Below are 21,780 nucleotides of genomic sequence, written 5' to 3'. Positions count from 1 at the left end.
CTCCTTTTTCTCTTCCCGGCTTTGCGCCGCCCCGCGTCCCGCGCCCTCTTTTCCCGTGACCGACGCTCGTCTCGCACGCACCCGCCGACACCTCCCGTCCTTTATTGCGATATCGCGGTTCGCCTCTGTCCGCGTGCGACTCTTCTCGACAAGGATCTCCTCGGTGGTCTCGCTCGAGCGGCGTCCCGACGCGCGGCGTCACTCACAGGAGCGTCGGCCTACGATCCCTGCTCCTACGTAGTAGAGTTTGAGTGCTCGAGGATTCTTTCCTTGCGTGGACGCGCCGGAGAAAATGAATTGACTTTTTACTGTTCTTCTAGGCTCACTGGATACTCCATTATGTTTAGTAGGTTCCGCAGTTGAGAGTTAACGGGAGACACCGGAGATGCGAAGTGCATGCGAATCGATGTTTTATATAGCGTATGGTGTATTTGTTTCCAGAAAACTGTTTGTCGGTGGCTTGTCCTGGGAGACGACACAGGAAAACCTTCAACGTTACTTCGGCCGGTATGGCGAAGTCATAGATTGCGTGGTTATGAAGAACAGCGAATCCGGCCGAAGCCGTGGCTTTGGATTCGTTACGTTCAGCGACCCCAGCAATGTTTCGCTGGTCCTTCAAAACGGACCTCATCAACTTGATGGACGCACGGTAAGGTTTAAGCTCATTCTTCGAATGCGTTTAGAATTTCGTAGCTTAGTATGGGAGGTGGGGTAAAGTTATATTTATTTGGGTGAAAATTTTCTTGCAATCTGAAATAATTTTTATTGCGCAAGTAGTTTATAATGTATGTATTTTGACTACAGATTGACCCAAAACCGTGCAACCCACGTACTCTCCAGAAGCCAAAACGCAGCGGGGGATTTCCTAAAGTTTTCTTGGGTGGGCTGCCGAGTAATGTCACCGAAACGGATCTGAGATCTTTCTTCAATCGTTTTGGCAAAGTAATGGAGGTTGTTATCATGTATGACCAGGAGAAGAAGAAATCCAGAGGTAAGCATACATTTTAATCTTACTTTCATAATCCTCTGATATGCAAAGACTTCGACAATTTCCACAGAGTTAATGACTGTTTTACAATTATTTATTTAGTACATCTTATAACTTCTTATAACTATTGATGATTCCTTTTTATTTATTTATTTTTTTTATTTAAAATGTATGTCTTTGCTTTTATTTCTTATGCACTGCAAAGTATGTGGAAGTTGCCGAATTCAAAGCATTATAATGCCATAAAATTAGGTGCCTTTTTAAATATTTCTTGAATGCAACGTTTCTAATTATACAAGAAGTAATTCCTTCTTATCTCATTCTGTAACACAAGTTATCCGAAGAGGCACATAATTTTGTAGGTATTCCAGTAAACTGAAGCGTACGACTATAACTTCCCACGTTACAATGTGATTTGCTTGATCGCAACTCTTGCCTGGCCATTATACATTTAGAAAAGTGGACACTTCCTCACTTAATAGAACGTCTTCTCATCTTGTCATTCCCCTTTGTATTTAAAATACGTTAAGAACAATCGTAAGATTATTTTAACTTTAAATTTACTAGAAGGTACCTCTGACTACTTTTACTTAAACTATGCAGTTCCTAAATTTAATATGCCACTTTAACCTGCCAACATTATATATCACTACATTACGTTACTTTACGTTACCTTACATTACTTTAAAATTATCCAACGGTACGCAACGTTGTGCGTAGATCTGTACGTTAAATACATCTGCGATTAAGTACAACTTGTTAAGTGTAGCTTAAGGCTCGGTCAGGCTACGCTACTGTAAGTTATACGTACATAGCCTAAGTTGTTTAAGCAACAGTTAAGATGTTTTGTAAATCCTGTATTACCTTATGTTAACGCCCACTTACCCACTAGCGAGTTCGCCCACTCGTATCCCCATGCACCCTTCATCTATGAATCAATGTGCATTCTGTGTATGTAATTTGTAATCTGCATGGTTTCGATGAAGCAAGGGAGGAATTCATAACAAAGGTCGTATTTAATAATTCCACGTGCTCGATAAGACTTCTCACTTGAGTATCGTCTCGGGTTAATTGCAATTTTTTCTTCTGTGCCTAATTTTGTCTCCAGGTCAAATTTTAATTGTAATATCGATTATCGCATATTTAAACATTAAGGAAATACGTTTGTGCGACCTGGATTTAATCTTCCACTTTGGATGTAAACTATTGCAGTTAAAAATTCTCCAAAAATTGTCATCACTTCATTTCTAGAGCTTCTAATAATTTCAAATTAGTTGTTGCTTGAGCAATTACACAAGGTGTTTAAAATCATGAACCTGGACATTGCAGATATATTTAATGTCTTTTAATGCCCCGATGATCAAACCATCCAGATGCATTTTTACGTACCGATGCACACTTTCTTCTCTGCTTGATAGTTTGGTGCGAGGGGCCCCCCCAACTCTTGTTTTGGCTATATTCATGTATCCAATATTTTTCCAGTTCCTCTACAGAGTTTTCAGCTCCTGCTCCACATGTCTGTGAGATCATTTAAGTTCGGTGGGATATCTGGGAATTGTTTTGTTTCGGTTACTGTTGACAACTTTTGAAGAGTCGACGAGGCACTAGAAGTCGTGAATTTGTACGGTGTTAGAGCAGTAGAAATCGTAGAAATATCAAGGATGTTCAGTGCTATTTAATTTATTTAAAAACGTAGATTTCGGAGAACCAAAGGGTCAAGTCGATAGAAACGACCCGATCTCTTAAACGAGTTTATTTATTTTTTCTTCTCGCGTTCCTCTTCTTTTTCTTATGAGAAAAATTTGTTTAGTGGCCACTAAATTCACTCGTAATTTCGTAGAACACGGTTTTACAAATCGTTGCTTTGTTTTCATCCAAGTCGTGTACTGCCTTTTAGCCACTCGACATAAAACTCTCCATACAGCCACTTCCACATGTGCGTTAATTTATGTATGACTAATCGTATAAAATAGTACGGTCGCACTGTCTGTCAATTCCAAAGCTATCGATGTAATGTTCATATATACATATATTTATACACATATATTACAACTATTAAGCTGTAACCTGGAGCATATTCGCACGGGAACTTTTTTTCATGTAAATGTGTCACGTTTGGACGACAGGATTCGGATTTCTCAGCTTTGAGGACGAAGATGCAGTGGACCGATGTGTCAGCGAGCATTTCGTCAACTTGAATGGAAAACAGGTATAGCATATCCACACAACACAAGTATTCGCATATATGCATTTGGAGAAAAACTCTTCCAAAGAACGGATCCATTCCGCACGACTGACTGCGCTCTATTGACACCTGATTGTTTTTTTTTTTTCTTTTCCTGTTTTTAATCGCAACCGGATGAGATTTCCTGCATGTGAATTCCATCGCGTAGTGACGAGTTAATCGATCCGTTCGAAAGGAATGAGTTTTTTTCCTTTACAGGACACGCGTATCCGTGAGTGCGCGCCACGTGTACCGCGATTTCGAGCAGCCATGCGGTACTCGACGTAAACGCACTTCTCGGCTTAACCGTGCACGACACGAGGAAACGTCTCTTACAAAAGTTGCGCGGAACAGTATCCGGAGGAACTTTTGTTGGAGGGGTTTTTTCGAGATCGGGCACGATTAAGGCAAAAAGTGCAATTTTTCCTTAGAAATTTTTCATCCGTTGCATCTGCGGTACACCTGTCCGCGCGCTCATGGGTGCGTCCCTAACCAATACGTGTCAAAGGTTTACGAGTATATTAACACTTATATATATCTTATGGTATAATGATGTAATTTGTATGTGGTAATTTAAAGATATACGGTAGAGGAGACCGAACGGGGACTCTCTGTGCACGAGAGGTGCACACCTCGTGGTAGTCCCGTGTGCACCGGTCGCTGTTAGTGGAGTTACTATTAAATTAGCGTAAATGGTATATAAACGATTAAAACGGAGTGTTTTCGCCGTGCGTTTGTATGTAGAGGAGATAGATACGAGGAGTAGAGTGATAATTCGGAGGTGAAGGAGAAAGACGAAGACTCGTGTGACGACGCTCGATGGGACGATTAGCGTCGTTGAGACCGATCTTTATTCTTTCTCTTAGATTGCAAGCTCCTAGCTCGATGATATTGAATATTTAAATCCGGGTGATGCGGTAGAAGTTAACGGAGTTGATCGACTCGTTTAGCTGCTCTTAGCTTGGAGGGTTCACGAGATGGAGAGTGCCCACCGGAGGGCTGATTAATAGGAACGATAATTCGCGTTTAGTCTAGGATCAATTGAAGGACCTTGGAAGATTTCTCGGTATACGGATTCTCTAGACTTATTTACATATACATATGTTTAATTTATACGTATTTCGGAGAAATATGCTCGATTTGAGGGGGCAACGGGGTGATAAGCTGGGTCACATACGAGCTACGTCTCTTCCTTACTGAGCATGCCGTTAGCCGGTTAACCAACAAGTGGGTATTTTAATTACTTCGGACCTGTATCTTATTTGTAATTACCATAAGAAATATATACGTATGTGTACCGTTTAGTTAAGATCGGCTCAAAGTGGACCGTTTTGATGTCGGCCAAGAGACCAGTCCCAGGGTCAGTCATTGGCATTTGATCGGTGGCTAACAAATTCCTAGTTACTCTTAATTAGGCTTCTCTAGAGTTATTATACCATGTCAACTGGAGAGAGGAAAAAAAAAACAAAAACCTGTGACTAGCCGTTAAGGTGTTGCACATACTTTCGCTTAATCCATATACTTTTTAGACCGTTTATCTAAGCCGTTCAAAATTCCTGATCGCTGCTTGCTCGCCGAGGTTAACTCGCTCTGGTCGCCTCGAACTTTCGGCTTCCCTCGAGGGAATTTCCCTCCTCTCTCTCCCCTCGACGGAGAGACGTAAAATTGTTGCCGGCGATTGCTAAAAGAGAATAGGGAGAGAAAAAAAAACATCGAGTCCGAGTTCTCCTCTCTTCCCTAGGGGAGAGAAGGAAGTCGAATGGGCGATGCGACCAAGCTCATCCAGCCGTGCTCAGGAGAAGGGTATTAACGTCGGTATATTAACTTCTGCGAAGCAACAGGTGACTTTTTTAAACGTTAACGACGTGTCGCTCTCTGGGTGTCGGTCGCTACGGTTAAGAGTCGTTTTTCAACGTTTTACCCGCGTAGACCGCTTCGCAGGTCTCGACACCGAGGGTACCTTTAATTATTAACACCGACACGAGGACCCGGTTTTTCAAATTTTTTCAGAATATTTTCAAGTAGGGAAGAAACAATCCCTCGATTAATCAAAACTCAGTCTTTTCATCGGTCTTTCCTAGTCAACGTCGAGTTTTACCTCCGTGCCGCAGCGTTAATAATTAAACATCCCCTAGGTGACCTGACTTCTCGAGGGGGCCGCGACTCGACGGAATTAAATACCCAAATCGTTGATGAAATTTGCGAGAATTTGCGAGGGAAAAAAATGTCCTTGGATCGTTGGAATATTTGGTCAATTCGAAGAATAATGATTCGACTCGAATACATCGGTCGCGACGTTTCTTCGGAATCGTGACAATTTATTTGATTCTATTCGAGTGGAATGATTCATTGTTTGGATTAACGAAACATTTCTTTGGTACCGTTCGAGGAGAATCGAAGAGGTTCCGTGAGCGTTTCTTTCTTCCCTCCAAGGAGAGGGAGAAAATTGTCGTTTCCATCGAGTCGAGGTCCTCCTCCCTCTCGGAAGTGTTGGGAGGGCGCGCGTCTGACCGCGTCTCGTGCACTCTGGTTTCAGGTTGAAATAAAACGGGCGGAGCCGCGGGACTCGTCCAACAAGATGAACGACAGCCACCAGGGCCAGTGGGGCCCACCTCAGCAGGGGGGCCCGCCGATGGGCATGGCGGGGAACATGGGCCCGATGGGCGGACCCAACGGCCAGATGGGAGGGCCCATGATGGGCGGCCCGATGGGACCTCCCGGCAACATGATGCAGCAGTACCAGGGCTGGGGCACCAGCCCCCAGACCGGGGGATACGCCGGGTACGGGACCCAGTACAACACCCAGGGATGGGGCGCCCCGCCAGGGCCGCCGCAGCAGCAGCAGATTCCACCCCCGCCGCCCCACCAGTGGGGCAGCAGCTACAACGTGCAGCCCGCTGCGGCCACGCAGGGCTACGGGGGAGCCTACGGTTAGTACCGCGCCGGACTCCGACGGGAGCGCGTCTACGCGGGTTCGGGGGCCTCTGTAAGTTTTCTTTTCCCAAGCTCGAGGAGGAACGACCGGCTACGCACCTACGGATGGATCCAGACCTGCCGATCTGCACCGACGAGATACGAAAGATAATCGATCGATGAAAGACGGACAAAAAAGATAGAAAGAAATTGGGGCGATTCAACGCCATGATCGGTGATATGTATTTTTTTTTATTTTTTTTTATTTTTAACGCGTAATGATCGAGGGGAAATATACGTATATGTATGGAGATGTATGGGACGTGGATGGGTTTTAGAGGGTTAGATCGGTGCGAGTTTGGAGGTAGGTGTGTAGCCACCTTAAGGGATACCGACAAGGGTGGGAATTCTTGGTTTGTCGCTATGCGGTCCGAGTCGCCACTTCCTGGGGGTGCCTGCCGGGTGGAAGAGCACCAAGGGAAACGAGTTGAGGATCTATTTGGCGGTGAAACGATCGATTGCGTGGAGGGCAGTCTCGGAGTAACCGACTGTCCCTCGCGAGCTTCGCGGATGGTCGGTCGCCGACGTTTTTATGGGACGCTTTGAAGGGTTTTCTCCCTTAATCCGGTACTCGGCGAAGCTCGCGTCGAAGGGGTGCGAGTTCGGACGTAAATTGACGGCCAATCTTCCATTGGGATTTTCTCCGTACGAGGGGAAGAGGTGGAGGTTGCTGGGCGAAACCGCAATAGATATATCCGTTCGTTGACTCGAGAGGAAGAGAAAGAGAGAGCCGAAGCGTCCCCTACCTCGCCCTCTCCGTCGGCCTCGCCTTTAACCACTGTTTAATATGGTCAGGGCCCCGGTAACAGCGGTTAAGGGTCGAGAGTGTACCAAAGCAACGATAAGGTCATTGTTATAACGATTAACATAACTTTGATCCTGTCCCCTCCCCTTCCATCCTGCTTTTGGAGAGGTTAGCTGCCACTTGTTCGAACCGAGCACGGCGAGTGCTGACAGCAGCCGAAGGTGGGATGCCTCGTCGTTACTTTTCGTCGCGGAGTCCTCGGAGTACATTTTTAAAACATCCGTGGAGGTTCGCGCGAGAGACGCCACGTGACCGTTGGGGGGTGGCCACCTTGATTTCATCCGGCTGACTCGACCGATTCTCGGACGGAATTACCTCGAGGAGTCCTTAAAAACTCGGCGAAAAGTAACGAGTCGGCGCATTTTACCCGACATCTCGAGCGAAATACGAGAAGAAATGACGAGGCGCGAACGAGCGCGCTCGGGCCCGCTCGGCAATCTCCGGCCGTTTCCGTGCGCGGCTCCAAGATGGCGGCGGCCAGCTCCGCTCCCGCCGCCGTTCGGCTCTCTCGGCCAAACCGGGCGAAAGAGAGAGGCGGAAACAGCGGAAAGGTGGTGGCGAAGGGCGAGAGGCGACGCTACGGCCGGCGAGGCGAAAAAGGCGTGCGGTTGTTACACGTGTCTCGTGTGGTTAATGATCGCAGGTGGGCCGGCGGCGGCCGCTTCAGGGGGCTACGGGCCCACGGCGGGTACTGGCGGGGCTGCGGGGGGCGGGCCCGGGGGTGCCTGGAACTCCTGGAACATGCCTCAGAATGGGCCTCCTCCTGGGACCCAGCCCCCACCCCAGCCCCCTCAGCCCAACTCCTCGCAGCCCAACTCTAACTCGAACCCCTCTGGCCCGCAGGGTGAGTCTGATACACCTCAGTCACACACGGTGTCTCTCCTTTTTCCAACTCCGGGCCCCTGTCTCATCGGCGACTCTAGGACGGGACCGCGTCTCTGCCACTGCCTCTGCCTCCGACTCCGACGACGCCTCTGCCTCTGCCTCTGCTGACTACCGCCAGAGTGGGCGCCGGTGCCGAACTCTTCCGTCAGAGAACGGCCCTGCACGGACATCCGTTCCGCTCCCATAACCTCGAAAGTTCTCCTCTTCTTATTTTCCTTCGGATTCATTTTTACACCTAGTTCATTTATTATTTATTGTATATTGAATTTGAAAGTACACGGTCCCGGTGGTCTTAAGCTCCATTCTCCGATATCGAGATGTTGCTTTCGATTTTATCTTTTAAACGCGGATGTCCGCGCATGGTTGAGTTCGGGGGAATCGGCGGACACCGCGCGTCTCGTCACTCTCGGCAGTGGTAGAGAGGACTCGAAGTCAGTGCCGAGGCTTCGTTCATTGGATTCTACTAAAGTCATGTGTGGTTCTTTGTAGCGGAGGCCCCCGGGCTGCTGCGCTGCCCTGCCCTGCCCTAATCGTCCGGCACCGTTGCTCGTCCTCTCCGATGGTTAACCTCACTCAACCCTGACCGAACGGCGAAGATCTGCCTAGCGTCCCGGGCTCTGCGGACTTCCCGGCTCGAACATGGACCCCGGGAGGTCGTCGGGACTCGTCCGGCGCCGTAGATGACGATCGAGGCCGCGTCGCATCGGATCATTTAACGTCCAGTTTTTTAACGATGCGCCGAACGAACCCCCCGACGCCTCCTTCGCCCCGGGAAATGCGTATTTGAGGCCTCGAAGCGCAATGCCGAAGTCGTCGCGCCGGGGCACTCCTTTATCGATGTATCTCGTCCATGTTCTTCCTTGGAACTCGTAGAGGCACTACGACGACACACCTTTTTATTTCTCGTCCTCGAGCACAAGATCCTCGGGAGTATTAATCCTTAGTGTGCACACGTTCGTAGAGAATCGTTAAGTGCACCCAGGGTCAAATTTGACCTCGAGCGATTTTCCAATTTTTTTTATTTTTTTTTTTATATATATATCACCGTGCACTTTTCTGGAGCAACGATTAAGACGTTCTCTCTAGCGGATTGATTGAAGTTTAAGGTCGCACGGTCTAATAAAAGAAATCATGTCTGAGAAACGTAGGTAGAATAAAATTTCGGGGTCACGTATCGAAATGACCCCGAGTGCACCCTGAGGGTTAATCCGGCGTTAATACTCGTTGACCCTCCTTTCCTGGCTCTACCTCCCGCTTCTCGTAGCTTGGCTTTCGCCGAGGATTTGCCACGTTTCTCTTCATCTTTTCTCCCTTTCGTTACCTTCTCTTCTTATTTTTTTTTCTCTCTCTCTCTGTACTCGCTAATGGTACTCGAAGAGTCGTAGAGCTAGAGACGTAGGTTCGTCATCGGAGGAGAATCCGCGTAGGAAGGGTTGCTCGAACCGAGTGTCCGGGCGCGACGTCGACGAAAGACGAGATCGATTAGGCGGTAGATTAGGATAGTGCACTCCTGTTCTTAACTCCTCCGACCTTTCTCCCCTGCCAGGTCGAATGAACGACGAGTCGCCTTTTGGGGTATCCGTCCCAATTTTTTCGGGACCCTCGCAGTCGTTCATTCAGGCCTGTCCACGTTCGAGCCGGGAATCGCTTCGTTTTTGGTTCTTTCTTTTTTTTTGTTTGTACCCCCCCGTTTGCTTGCCGTGTGCCTGCAATCCGTTTATCGATCGTCACCTTGGTGAAGCGAGCGGAGATTTTTCTTGCGATCTCACCGTACACGGTGAAAGGGATTAGGAAATTTAGGGAGAAGAGGTCAACAGTTAAAGGACGGGTCGCGTGTCCATGATGATTGCGAAGTGCGTGCTAGTCGCCTAGATTGTTAGATAAAATTAGATAATATTAAATATTATTAAATAACGTGGGAGACGATCGAGTGCTGGATCGTTAGGAAAGAGAAATTGATTTGGGTGACCGGCACGCATTTGGCAATCTCTTTCCGTCCTTTAAGTGTCGAGGGCGAGGCTCGGCAGATCGGTCGGCGCGAGTCGGAGAGAGAAAAGAGGCGAGAGGCGGCGTTATCGGGGTCAGGGAGAGAGGAGAGACCCGGGATGGGCTTCGGGAGCGGCTTACTAAGTGACCGTTACGGGTGTTCCAGGTGACATGTACTCGAGGCAAACCACCGGCTCCGGGGCACCGGGGTCGAGCAGCAGTTCCGGAAAGACCCAGGACTACAGCTACTCGGGTTACGCAAGTTACGCCGACACGCCGTATCCGCAGCGCTCCTACCAGGCCGGGGAGAGCAACCAAGGTGGGTATGCCGCCAGCGCCCCTAAACCCGGCCAGCAGGGCTTTGATTTCAAAGACTGGCAAACCTCATGACTGTATTAACTCACCCGGAACGGAGAGACACGCTAAAGGGACGGCTTGGCTTTGCTCGGGGGTTGTGTTCCCTCTTTCTCTTGGCTTTGACGACGACCGCGACCTCGAGTTCGCCCACGGCCACCTCGGCCGGCCCTTGTCGACCTGACCACTGAAGAGGGGCCTGGCCTCCTGGACCTTGGACGGACGCTTCGGGTGCAACTTGCACCTCTCCTCGAGGAGAGACACACTCTCCACATGGACCGCCTGGGAATAGGTTCTGCGACCCCAGTGGCGACGGCTGACCGGGAGGAATTACGGAGTCCTGGGCTTGGAGGCGACTAGGTGTTCGCCGAGGACATCTAGACGTCCTCGATACCACCTAGGTACTCCCAGGGGAGGCGAGTCGCGATCGAGGTCCACGGGTGTTATCGCGTGGAATACGAGGAGGTCAGATCGCGTCACTGGATCCGGTCGACGAAGGTATTCCTGGGGTTGCTGTCCAGGATACGGGGTTTATCCCGTATGGGGCGACCTCGTGGGTCGTTTACCTTGATGTCTATCTTTCCGTCCAACGGGTCCAGGGTGCCGGACCGAGGTCGGAGCGAACGCGGTGCGCGGTCGGTCGGTCCTTCAGTTCAATAAAGTCGGAATCGTTGAAATTGCATTTCTTCCTGTCTCGGGCTGGAGACGCGGAACCGCCGAGGAAAGAAGGAGTCAGAAAAAGCGACGGAGTGTGCCGGATCGCGCGGCGAGCCCTGGGAAAGCAAATAGAAAAATAGGGGTCTGATTATAGAGAGAACAGGAAAACTACTCGCCGGTAAGAGTGGCCTTGCCCAGGCATGAGTTTTGCGCAGAGAGAAAGAAAAGAGGCAAAAATTCTTAAAAAATGGAGAAAGGTACAAAAACTAACGAAGGAGACGAACTCGAGTCGGGTCCCCGCAAGGGGGAGCCGAGCACTCGAGGCGGAGGAAAAAAAAATGGGGGGGTCCTGGAACTCTTATTTTTATTTTTATTTTATTATTTTTCTTTTAACGTGTAATTTCCTGTTTCCACTCTCTTGAGCGCGCGCGCACACGCACACACCTACACCTTGAAGAGAGAGGGACTCGACTCGCGCGATCCGGCCGAAGGAAGGAACGGCCTTCGCGTTGTGAGCTCGCGATTGGAAAAATCGAGACGCGAAATTCCTACATAGAGGGCGAACGAGAGACGACGGAACTATATCAAACTGAAAAAAATATATATATATATTATACGTATATACATATGCACGCGAGAGAGATTTTGGAGAAAGAGGAAAAAGGGAACACGTCTCGGACGTCTCCGATGACGCGAGCGAGCCATTTTTGCGGCGCTGGGATTGGCAGGAGGACTAAAAGGGAAAGATGGCTGCGTTCGTCTTTTTGGGGGATTTTTTTTTTTTTTCTTTCGTAGAGATCCGTTTTATCACGCACGCTGCGTCGTTATCGGCGCAGCTGGATTGCGCGGAGAGGGTAGATAATTCAGGAGGAGAGAGAAAGAGGGAGAGAGCTGGCGTGCGGATGAAACGACGGAGAGGAAAGTGGGAAATGAAACGCTGAGACGCGCTGAGACTAACGAGAGACCGAGCGAACGTAAATATATGTTTAGTCGGGAAGTCGAAGTTTATTTAGTCCTGGTCGTCGTGCCGGTCGCGGACACTGACGAGGAGACTTCCTAAGGGAATTGTCATACTTTTTTTTTGCTTTTTGTCTGCCGCCGTTTTTGGAATTTTACTCGGTTCCTCCGGCCGAATGCGAGTTTTCTCGACATCCCGAAAGTGTCGCCACCTGCCTAGCGAGGTGTGCAGCTCTGGACCTTCTAATGAGACTTTCGATTTTAGTGGGTGCGTCTCCTTCCGTCAGTGGTCGCGGGCCATTCTCGCGAATTCTCGCGAATTCTCGCGGCGCGAGAATGACCGAAGAGGAATTATACATTGGGCAACGCAGTTTATAAAACGAGGAAGTATTGAAAAAAATATATACATATAAATCCGGCAAAGCGCGACTCGAACTGGCCCATAGTCAGCGATTTTAGATTAGCATAATAGGAAGGAATGCTCCCATTCGCCTCTGCTCCGACGAATGGCCAGAATCGTGAAAAAGGGAAAAGTTGCGCGGGTCCGTCCCTCCACGATCTCAGAAATCGCTACATAAAAAAGGAAGAAATGGATTGAAACAAAGGGGAAATCGATGAGATAGGTTGTTAACGCGTTAGCCGAGCAGTAAACGAGGATAAAGCTAGCTAAACCTAGAATTACTTAATCGAATATAGACGTTCACAGGCTGACTTATCTCTATTATATATATACATAAAAATGAGTATATATAAATATAAACCGTAGTTAGCGTTATAACGGAAAAAAGCAAACGATCATCACTATATAATGTATGTACATCTAATCTACGAGCACATTGACCGCGGGGTACCGGCAGGATCCCCCTCTTCCTCGCCGCCCGACCGACGACCGTCGGTTTTCCTCTCTAGTGTACTTTTTACCTCCTAGTGTACATTAGTTTTTTACCCTCCGCACTCCTCGACGTGTATCCCGCGCCTCTTCGTTTGTTTCGAGTCCTCGACTCACTCGGATGACCCTCTCGGGTCTTCTTCTTCTTCTTCTTCTTCTTCTTCTTCTTCTTATTCCCCTGTGCACGTCAGTCCGCTCTTTACGACCTATAAAAGATCAACAGTGAATTTCCCGTTATAAATATCAATCGTAGGATCAAACCAGAACCTCGATTTTCAGTTTCTCCTTGAGTCCCTCCCCGAGGCGGCCAGAGGACGAACGAAATTGTACCATAACTACGAATTGCCGAGCCGGCGTCCCTGGCCGCCATCTTGGAGGCCCGAGACCGCCGTCCGGCGTTTAAATTTTAACCCTCGGATTACACCTCGAATACGCGCGATTTAACGGAGTCATTGTTATTGTACTATTACGATAATTATTATTATGATTACTATATGTCTATTATTACTGCTACTGCTACCGTTACTATTGTTTCTACTACTACTACTACTTACTACTACTACTACTACTATTACTATTACTACTGTCGCTGCTGTCCATTACTTGTCTACGATACATATATTTCGACACACACTACGATGAAGTGAGGTGACGCTTAAACCGGATAAATTTAACACGGCTAGGGTAAAACTCTCGCGAGGGTTATACGAAGGGACGATCGTGAAGGGACGGAGGAGGCAAGATGGCGGAGGCGGAGGACTCGAATCGCGCGCATGCGCGCGCGCTCTCGGGGATGGCCGGGCGCAAGAAAGGGCTGGCGTCGATCTGAAGAGTCTACCTGATTAAATATATGGCTTAATTATATATTTACTCTAGAGAGGATTTACCATAGATCTAAATAAAGTTATATCGGATGGGCGCCCTCCTAAGCTATATCGACGTTTATTATCGGGCGAGCCGCAACGCGACCAAGGGGGATCGAGACCTGGCTTATCGCGTTATCGGGAACGATCGAACAATCGGATTTAATGTCGACAATTCAGAATTTCACCCGATATCAGTGACCTTTGCCTTAAGTATATTTCCTTCTCTTCCTTTGAATTTCTACCCCTTCTACCCGAAATATTGTTCAATTTTCCACGTTCTCTTCGGCGTTGAATTCGATTGTTAAAGTGTTCTAAAAATCGACGCATATTCGCATTGATTAACATTCCGAAAATTTGCCGAGATTCGCGATAGGGCAGGTCAGGGCTTGGGGGGGTTGCTTCAATTTTGGGGCCCAACAATTCAAGTCCGCGCCGTATCCTTCATTTCTAGTTAAATAGGGGAAGTTTTTGAAATATGTAAAATTTAGGGGAGTCTTATCTGTTCACATTTTCTAAAATTTATTCCTCAGAATTCTAGACTCGTCCGGATGGTTCGGTCGGGCCCGAGGACGGAAGCGACCTAACCTCAAACTCGACGATAACCCGGAAGCAGCGGTGCGCGGCTCGCAACGCATTCTGGGATCAAGACGACATTGCATTATTGCACGGTTAATTAATTCATTAATCAATCAATCGACGCGGTTAATTCCACTGTAGTATCGAAGCCCAACGAACGGGGAGCTCAAATCAACCGACGTGACATTCTCTTGACACGTCGATCGGTCATGGGGTTAGATGAAGTTACGCCGATTTAGGTTACTTAGGCAATAAAACCGGAAGAGAAAGAGAGAAATCTGTGAGCGGGCAGAGAGAGAGAGAGAAAGGAAGGAAAGGGATATCCTCGATCTCGACGCGACATTTACCCGGGGATTTAGCAAACGGATTATTAGTTACGTCGACGCGACGAGAATTTCGTACGAACCCGACGCTTTTTAGTATTATTATTTTGTAAAAGTTGTATTATTATTAATCGTATCTGGCGACAGTAATCAGGAGTCGGTCGTGGGCTTACTCGGCGCCGCGACGCGGGCTCCGATTATCGTTACGCGGATATTAATTCTTAACATCCGGAAATAAATGGAAATAAATTGGAAACAACTGGAAAAGAAAAAAAAAATTAGAAGAACTCTCTCGTGACCACTGGTAGTGTTTATAATATTTCACGAAATAGATATTCATTAAATTCGACGATGTCGGCGACTTGAAAAGTGCTTCGTTGAATATCATTTGCACTATTGTTGCGTGGTCGTTGATCTTCTGTATGTGTTACTATTATTTCGTTCCTTTTCTTTTTCACGTGGGTCTGCGTTTATTACCATCTACACACAATAGTGCGTTTGTGGTGATATCAAGCGAAACTCTCGGACGTGTGTCGGAAGAGATTAGGAGTAGACGATAGGATGTTCAATATTAAGTTGACGGAAACAAAAACCGTGACTTAATATCGAACAACTTAATACTAGGGGAGGAGGATGAGGAAAGTGACATTTTTTTCGGATCTTTTTATTTTTCTTCGTTCTTAAGGGCGCGCATAATTAATTGGACTCGCAGGGGACGCGTTAACGTTAAGGGGTCGTTTTGTACATAGGGGGTGGGTAATTAAAGAAGAAAGAAATGAACAAAGGGATCTTGATTTTGTTTTTCTAATCAACAGGTAGGGGGTAGCTTTCTCCGACGGGGGGTTGATGATTATTATCGGACGCGGTGGTACTGTCTCGGGTTAATATGATTGATTGACGATTACGATTAATTGTATAAAATAACGGTATGATTGTACACTTAACGGAGTATCTCGTTAGTACTTTTTAAAGAGAGACAAAATGACTTATTAAGGATAATGGATCGTTAAGGCTCGGGGGCGAGGGGTACACATGACGAAAACAAGAGGTTTCTTTATCCAGGGAGTGGATCGTGGTTCTCGCGACCGTTGTTAGCTCTCGCCGGGTTCTAGGGTTCGTTTTTTATCGACTCTCCCAGAATGAGGACCTCTGGATTCTTATTCAGTGATTTCTTTCCCCTGGTTTCTTCTGACGAGGGACCGATGCATCCCCCTCTTCCAGTGGGTGTGCCTCTTCTCGATTTTTTTTCGGCGACTTTCTCTTCCCGGGTTTTCTTGCTCGCAGTGGTTCTGGAACCCTTCCGGATTATCGGGCTGGGGAAGCAGGTGAATTTTACTGGGGATGGTTTTCTTTTTTTTTATCCAGGTCATCGGTTATTAAGTTCTCGAGTGGCTCTCATATTTGTCGGTGGCTTGTCAACCTACGAAGCCGGGATCACGGAGGGTCTATAGGGATGTAATAATGGGCAGCGTCCCGCTCTTCGGGTTTCGTCTTCGTCGATCATCTTCCCCGGACGGCCTTTCCGTCTTGGGTTTTCATTTCCCCGCAATGGTTCCTTCGGAACGACCAAAAACCCCGATGAGGGTCCCCGCGTTGGGAGCCTTTGCTCGGTGGTGGGGATAGCGGCGCTCCGATTGGCTGCGCGCTTCCCCCACTACTTCTCCGGCCAGTCGCGCTCAACGCGGGGACCCGCAGACTCGACTGACTTCCCGCGATCTCCGCAACAACCTCCTGCAGTGAATTACCTCGTAAATCTAACCGCAATGGTGCGCGTTTTGGGGGAATCTCCGGACCGAGGAACCGCGATCGGAGGGCATCGCGCGTCGACCGTATTTTTTATTCACTCAACAAAAGGCGAGGGCTTAGGGAGAATCGCGTGTGACTAGGATCTAGAGGGAGGGATTTGCCGAGGGATAATAGGGCCGAGTTGAATATTACACGCAATTTAAACGATGTTAATTGTATACGTAAACCCAGAGCGCGCGTGCGCGCGACACAGGTCGGCTCCCCCCCCGGCGTGGGCGCGCACGCCGCCATCTTGAAGACTGGTTATGTAATTAAATAATACGTTTTAATGTTTAATACGTCTACTTGACCGTGAACATCCGCGGACGCGGCTCTTTTTGTTTCTTTTCCTTCTCTTTCTAGTTTTCATCTTCGTTTATTAGGATCGATGTAGCTCTTCGCGTACCTTTTTCTTCCCTTAAGTTTGTTCCCTCCTTTTGTATCGTCTACTCCGTTTCTTCCGTCGTATATGTACAGCATAGCTTTTCCGTGACTTTTAACGAAATTTTCTTTCTCTTTGTTCTTCCGTTTTCCTTACGTTTCATTTTTTTTTTCCTTTTGGAATTTCCAAACTTTCGTGAAACGCGTCAGGGAGAGGACGCGGGTTGTCTTCTCTCTCCCCGTACGAAGGGATGGGGAACGGGTTTCCAATGGGAGGTGCGAATCAATAATCAAAGGGAGATCCCAAATTTGCTGGACGTATCGATTAATTATCCTAAAGAAATCGTCGTTTCCGAAGGCTCTTGATTTTTGACGTTGCTAATCGGGTTGAGTTCTTTCTTTCCTAACGACGGTGCGTCACGCGTCTACAAACTCTTCTAAGGTTTCACTAAATAAATAAAAAAAGCGAGCGAGAGAGAGAGAGAGAGTAAAGATAAATAAACAAACAAAGAGTTTATATTAACGATAGGGAGTTAACGAATTTTCCGAAAAGTTTAAAGCGGGTCTATAACTGTTACAATTAAAGCAGATGTATAAGGAGCAGCTACGATTACGAACCTCTTTAATACTCGAGGGAGGCAGACAAATTAGGTAATGGATTTTCTTATGCGAGCATATACCAGAGATTCTAAATTATGTTTACCGTAGGACTTCGATTAAGGAATTAATAACGTATTCGTCTGATATATATACATATATAGGGATACATATATATCTATATATATCCATTAATCGCCTTGCGAGTGTTAATAGTCGCAATAGTAAAAACAAAAAGTGAGTAATAGGGGTTAAAGGAAGGTACGTTAAATACAGGAAGTTTCTAAATAAGGAGTTACTTTTTAAGTCCTTTTTTAAGGTAGACAAAATGTTACACGGTGAGACTTACAATTAGTAAAAAAAACGACGCGTCTTGCATCGACAAGAGAAGAAAAGTGATATACATATATATAAATAAATACTTATGTGACCTACGTCCGTAAACATGCGCGCTCACGTTTCGATACCTCGAGGGTGGTTTCCGGAGGGCAGGGGGGAGGATCGACTAATGATCGACTGGAGAAGCACAAACGTGGTTAATAGTCAAGCAGGAGGTGAACACCATTAATTGACTCGCTCATTCGCTTAATATATACGTTACATTCTTACTGGAAGGAGGTTTCGTCATTGAGAGTTTTCACGTTGTCTCGTCGTTGACCGAAGGAACGGAGTGGCCATTGAGTCGTAGATATCTCAAATTTATCCGAGATAATTAATAAGTACTTCTATTCTATCAAGCCGTGGACGCGGTTGCCATAGATACGGCGTCCACGCGGTAACCACGGTAACCGCGTGGACGCCATAACCGTGGCAACTGCCGTTGCATTTAATTTAAAGATGACATTTTAAGGAAAGTCACCGCAAATTCGATGGTCATTTCGAGGTTTCAGGTTGACATTCATTTTTAAATGAGGGGAGGGGGAGGGGTGGAGATGAGGCAACGAGATTTCGGACGTTCGCGCAGTTGTCCAGTTCCTGGCTACCCAATTTTTAGGTTGGGTTTTTTGAGTGCGAGAGGAGGGCGTAATGGAGAAAGAGAGAAAAATCGAAAATCAGTACCTACTTCGAGAGCAGTGATGATAAAAGATCAACGGGGGAGGGGGCGGGGGGGGGGCGCATCGATGATCCTAGACCGTTCGTCAGATAACTTATTTCTGATTGGCTCGACGCCGGAGTCTGCACAGTTTTACAAAGTCGCATAGTAATCACGATCGATCGGTCGAGATCGATTCCGAGGGACTTCTTATCAGGTTTTAGTGAGAATTAAGGTAATAGGAATTACGTCGGTAAAGATATAATAATGATATTAAGGGAGAAATTATTATTAATGAATAACGGGACTTTGTACATGTGACTAAACTCTAACTTTTAGATTTGTATCGGTAAGATCATGCCAACCCTACGAGCGCCCTGCGGCGAGAACGCGTGCAGAAAGCGCCGACGATTCGACTCCCGGGAACTCGACGGACGCCGTTTTTGGGCCCTGATAGACTGGACAAAGGCTCCTAATTATTCATTAAAGTGAGTCCCGCGACTCATTACGACACTAGGCGATTAACCGTCTCCAATTGGGAGGGCTCGCAGCAGAATCTTGAGTCGCGGGTCCAACCTCCGGGATGAGCGCCACTGCCTTCTCGCCGTGACTCCGCCCACTCGCTGGTGCGCCAACCAATCGGAGCACACGCAGCGTAGGAGTGGGGGAAGGAGCGGTGGAAGGGCGCAGCGCTGCTCAACTTGAGGCGACCGGAATCCTCTTTTCGGCCGACTTTTTGAGCTCCTCAAGAGGAGAGAACTACTGTACGCTTTAACGGGGGGATGGGGTCACATCCAGGATACAGGGAAAGGCTAAGACCCTGCAAGGCTTTACGTTCGCTCGTCTCTCGTCCACTGGCACTCCCAGTACGCCCTGTCCCCCGTAATCGAATAACTCGAATATTTAAGACCCAGGGATGCTTGACTCGTCAAAGAGAAAACGAAAAAAATGACAAAAAAATGAGTAACGAGAGGAGGCGCCGGGTGGGAGATTTTGGAGTCAGGCACCCCTTCCTTTTACGGTGCACCAAGCCAAAGCGCATTGTCTCTCTGTCGACATTTAAATGAGCACACACAACGCTAACGATAGAGTCGCGCGAGACACACTGATAAGCAGGGAGGAGGAGGTGAAAGATAAGGGAAAAAGGGCCGCGCTATGGCGCGCGGACGTATAAATTAAAAAATGGCGGGGGGTCGCCATACACGGGCTGGCGATCAGTGGTCGGGGGAAAAATGAATTATCGTCACGACCCACACGTTATATATATACATATTACCGATAATAACGATACGAGAATGATGGTTATTACATTACGTGAGATATTGAAACAAGAAAATCACTATTACGCTATATTATCTCCTACCTACACACAACATTTATACATATATATATATATATACACATAGATATATATCTGTATACATGAACATGTATATCTAGATATATATATATTACTGTTCGTACATATATACATAAATATTTAAGGTATATGCATACCTACGTATATTGCCGTATGTGTGTGTGTGTATATACGTACATACGTATATGTATACCGTGCATCCTCTTCTTTCCATTAAGCAGTTTATATATAGAGAGTATACAGTTACATATTATAGTGGTCGACGTACACGTACATGTCTGTCCCTAAAGGGGAGACGCGCCCATCGGAATGGACGTGCGTGCGCATACATGTGCTCTGCCCGTACATGTATGCTCATGCCCCGTAAATATATATAAATATATATATAAATATATATATTTAAAAAGAACAACCATATATATTATACATGCATATATGTGTGTGTGTATATATATATAATTTCTCAATATTTAAGAGGAGCCCGACTTTCGGATATACAAAGGTTGCGAGACTGTATGTGGCAGCAGGGGGAGGGGGATCGTAATCGTAGATAATCTATCATTATCCTAATATACAAATCGTCGTCGTCGTCGAATTATGAACTATTGATTATGGATTTATGAATTATGAATTGTGTCGCACCTACAAATGAACGGAAGTAGAGACGCAGTGACGAGTATTGTAGCCTGCTAACCGAGAAGAAATATAAATTTATTAATAATTCACGTTTTAAAGTATAATGTAGAGAGAGATTCGAGGAGAGACGGAGAGAGGGTGAGACAGAGGGGGAGAGAAAGGGAGAGAGAAAGGGAAATTTGTGTGGGTGAATGGCGAGCGATTGGTCGAGCGAAAGAATCGGAGGTGCGTGTGTATGCGTGCTGTTCAATCTCTTATTTTCCTCTTTTCTTTTTTTATTTTATTTTCTTTTCTTTTTTTGGACACTTTTATTTTTATTATTTCTTTACTTATACTTTTGGTCCTACTTCTTTACTTTAGCTTTTATTTCGTTCACTTTTCTTCGACGTGGATGGGGATAAGTGACTTGCTGAGGTTTCGGTTCACGTGGCGCAGCGGCTAAGCCTGAGATATATACCGTAGAAATTTCATGAATTATCCATCCGGTAATTCAACGACTGAATTATTTAATAATTGGCCGTTTAGGGATTTTATATAGTTGTTGTACTAGTTTTTACACGATTCACGGACGGAGGAATGAGAGAGAGTGAGAGAAAGAGAGAGAGAATCGATTGTATCGTGTTTTCCTTGATTTTGAGGACCGCCAAATGGTCGGTCGGTGGAAATGCCGTTAACATAATCCCCTGGTCTATTTTTTTTTTCTTTAAGCTTTGTTATCAACTTTTTTACGACTTTTGGATTCGCCCGCCGAGCGTCTGACCATTGCTTTGCATTTGCAGATCATTTTCTTTATGTTCTTTTTTTTTTTTAATGCAATCTAATAATGGAATTTATTGGTAAGCCATATTAAGGGAGTACATACTCGATAAGGTGAAAATTTAGAAGAAGAAAGAACGTAGATCCCTAGGCACACCCTGCCTTGGACGGTTTTTCGTTCCCTTGGGAATCGACATCGGTATATGTGTATATAATAATATACGTATATTATTAATTGACCTGTAAATACAAAAGGGATGGGATGTCGGAAAATTTCCCCGGAGGTCCTCCCGAGATTCCGGACTTTCGGTTTAAAGGTCCCGTGGATAAAGATAATACGATAAGGATACACAAGTGTCTTGGCTTGCATAGAACTTATAGAGGTAATTACGAGTTAAGGGCATTCCGGTACAAATAACTTAATAACTTATTATACAGGCGTTCCTTGTATTAAGCATAACTCGAAGTGTCTTTGTATAATTAATCTTCACGTGCCAAATGAAGCTGCGATGGATTAGCATAAACCCGTGTCACATGTTTCAGTCGAGGCGACCGTTTGATCTCGTAGACGAAACTCCGTTTATTTTTCGAAAGTACGACACGATTCCGAATTGACTTTTATTTTCCTTTTTTTTTATCGTCTCCCCTCCTTTCTTTCTTAAGCCGCATTTACTTCTGTAATTTAACGATGTCGACGCGCCGGGATATCGGGATTGTCTAATCAATTAGAAATCCCGCGGTAACGAAAA

At 46.6% G+C, this 21,780-nt stretch overlaps 1 protein-coding gene across 6 annotated transcripts in view; it reads left to right on the top strand.

The window, feature by feature from the left end:
* Window positions 1-21,780, top strand: part of LOC105698623 (heterogeneous nuclear ribonucleoprotein 27C) — a 30,819-nt gene that overhangs the window by 229 nt on the left and 8,810 nt on the right. For 4 of the 6 annotated variants that reach the window (XM_012423016.1, XM_012423013.1, XM_012423014.1 and 1 more), the window contains exons 2-7: window positions 442-649; window positions 805-991; window positions 3,115-3,197; window positions 5,749-6,142; window positions 7,634-7,834; window positions 10,028-10,180. In XM_012423016.1, the coding sequence (XP_012278439.1) occupies window positions 442-649; window positions 805-991; window positions 3,115-3,197; window positions 5,749-6,142; window positions 7,634-7,834; window positions 10,028-10,180 (1,226 nt within the window). Of the gene's footprint in view, window positions 1-441; window positions 650-804; window positions 992-3,114; window positions 3,198-5,748; window positions 6,143-7,633; window positions 7,835-8,364; window positions 8,828-10,027; window positions 10,181-21,780 lie in introns of those variants that run through there. The other 2 variants (XM_012423018.2, XM_012423017.1) reach the window with 2 other exon arrangements.

Source organism: Orussus abietinus, unplaced genomic scaffold (genome assembly GCF_000612105.2).
Source record: "Orussus abietinus isolate OABI.00-Male unplaced genomic scaffold, Oabi_2.0 scaffold31, whole genome shotgun sequence".
Lineage (NCBI taxonomy): Eukaryota > Metazoa > Arthropoda > Insecta > Hymenoptera > Orussidae > Orussus > Orussus abietinus.
Note: the sequence above shows the minus strand (reverse complement) of the source record. Positions and strands in the feature narration are given on the sequence as shown.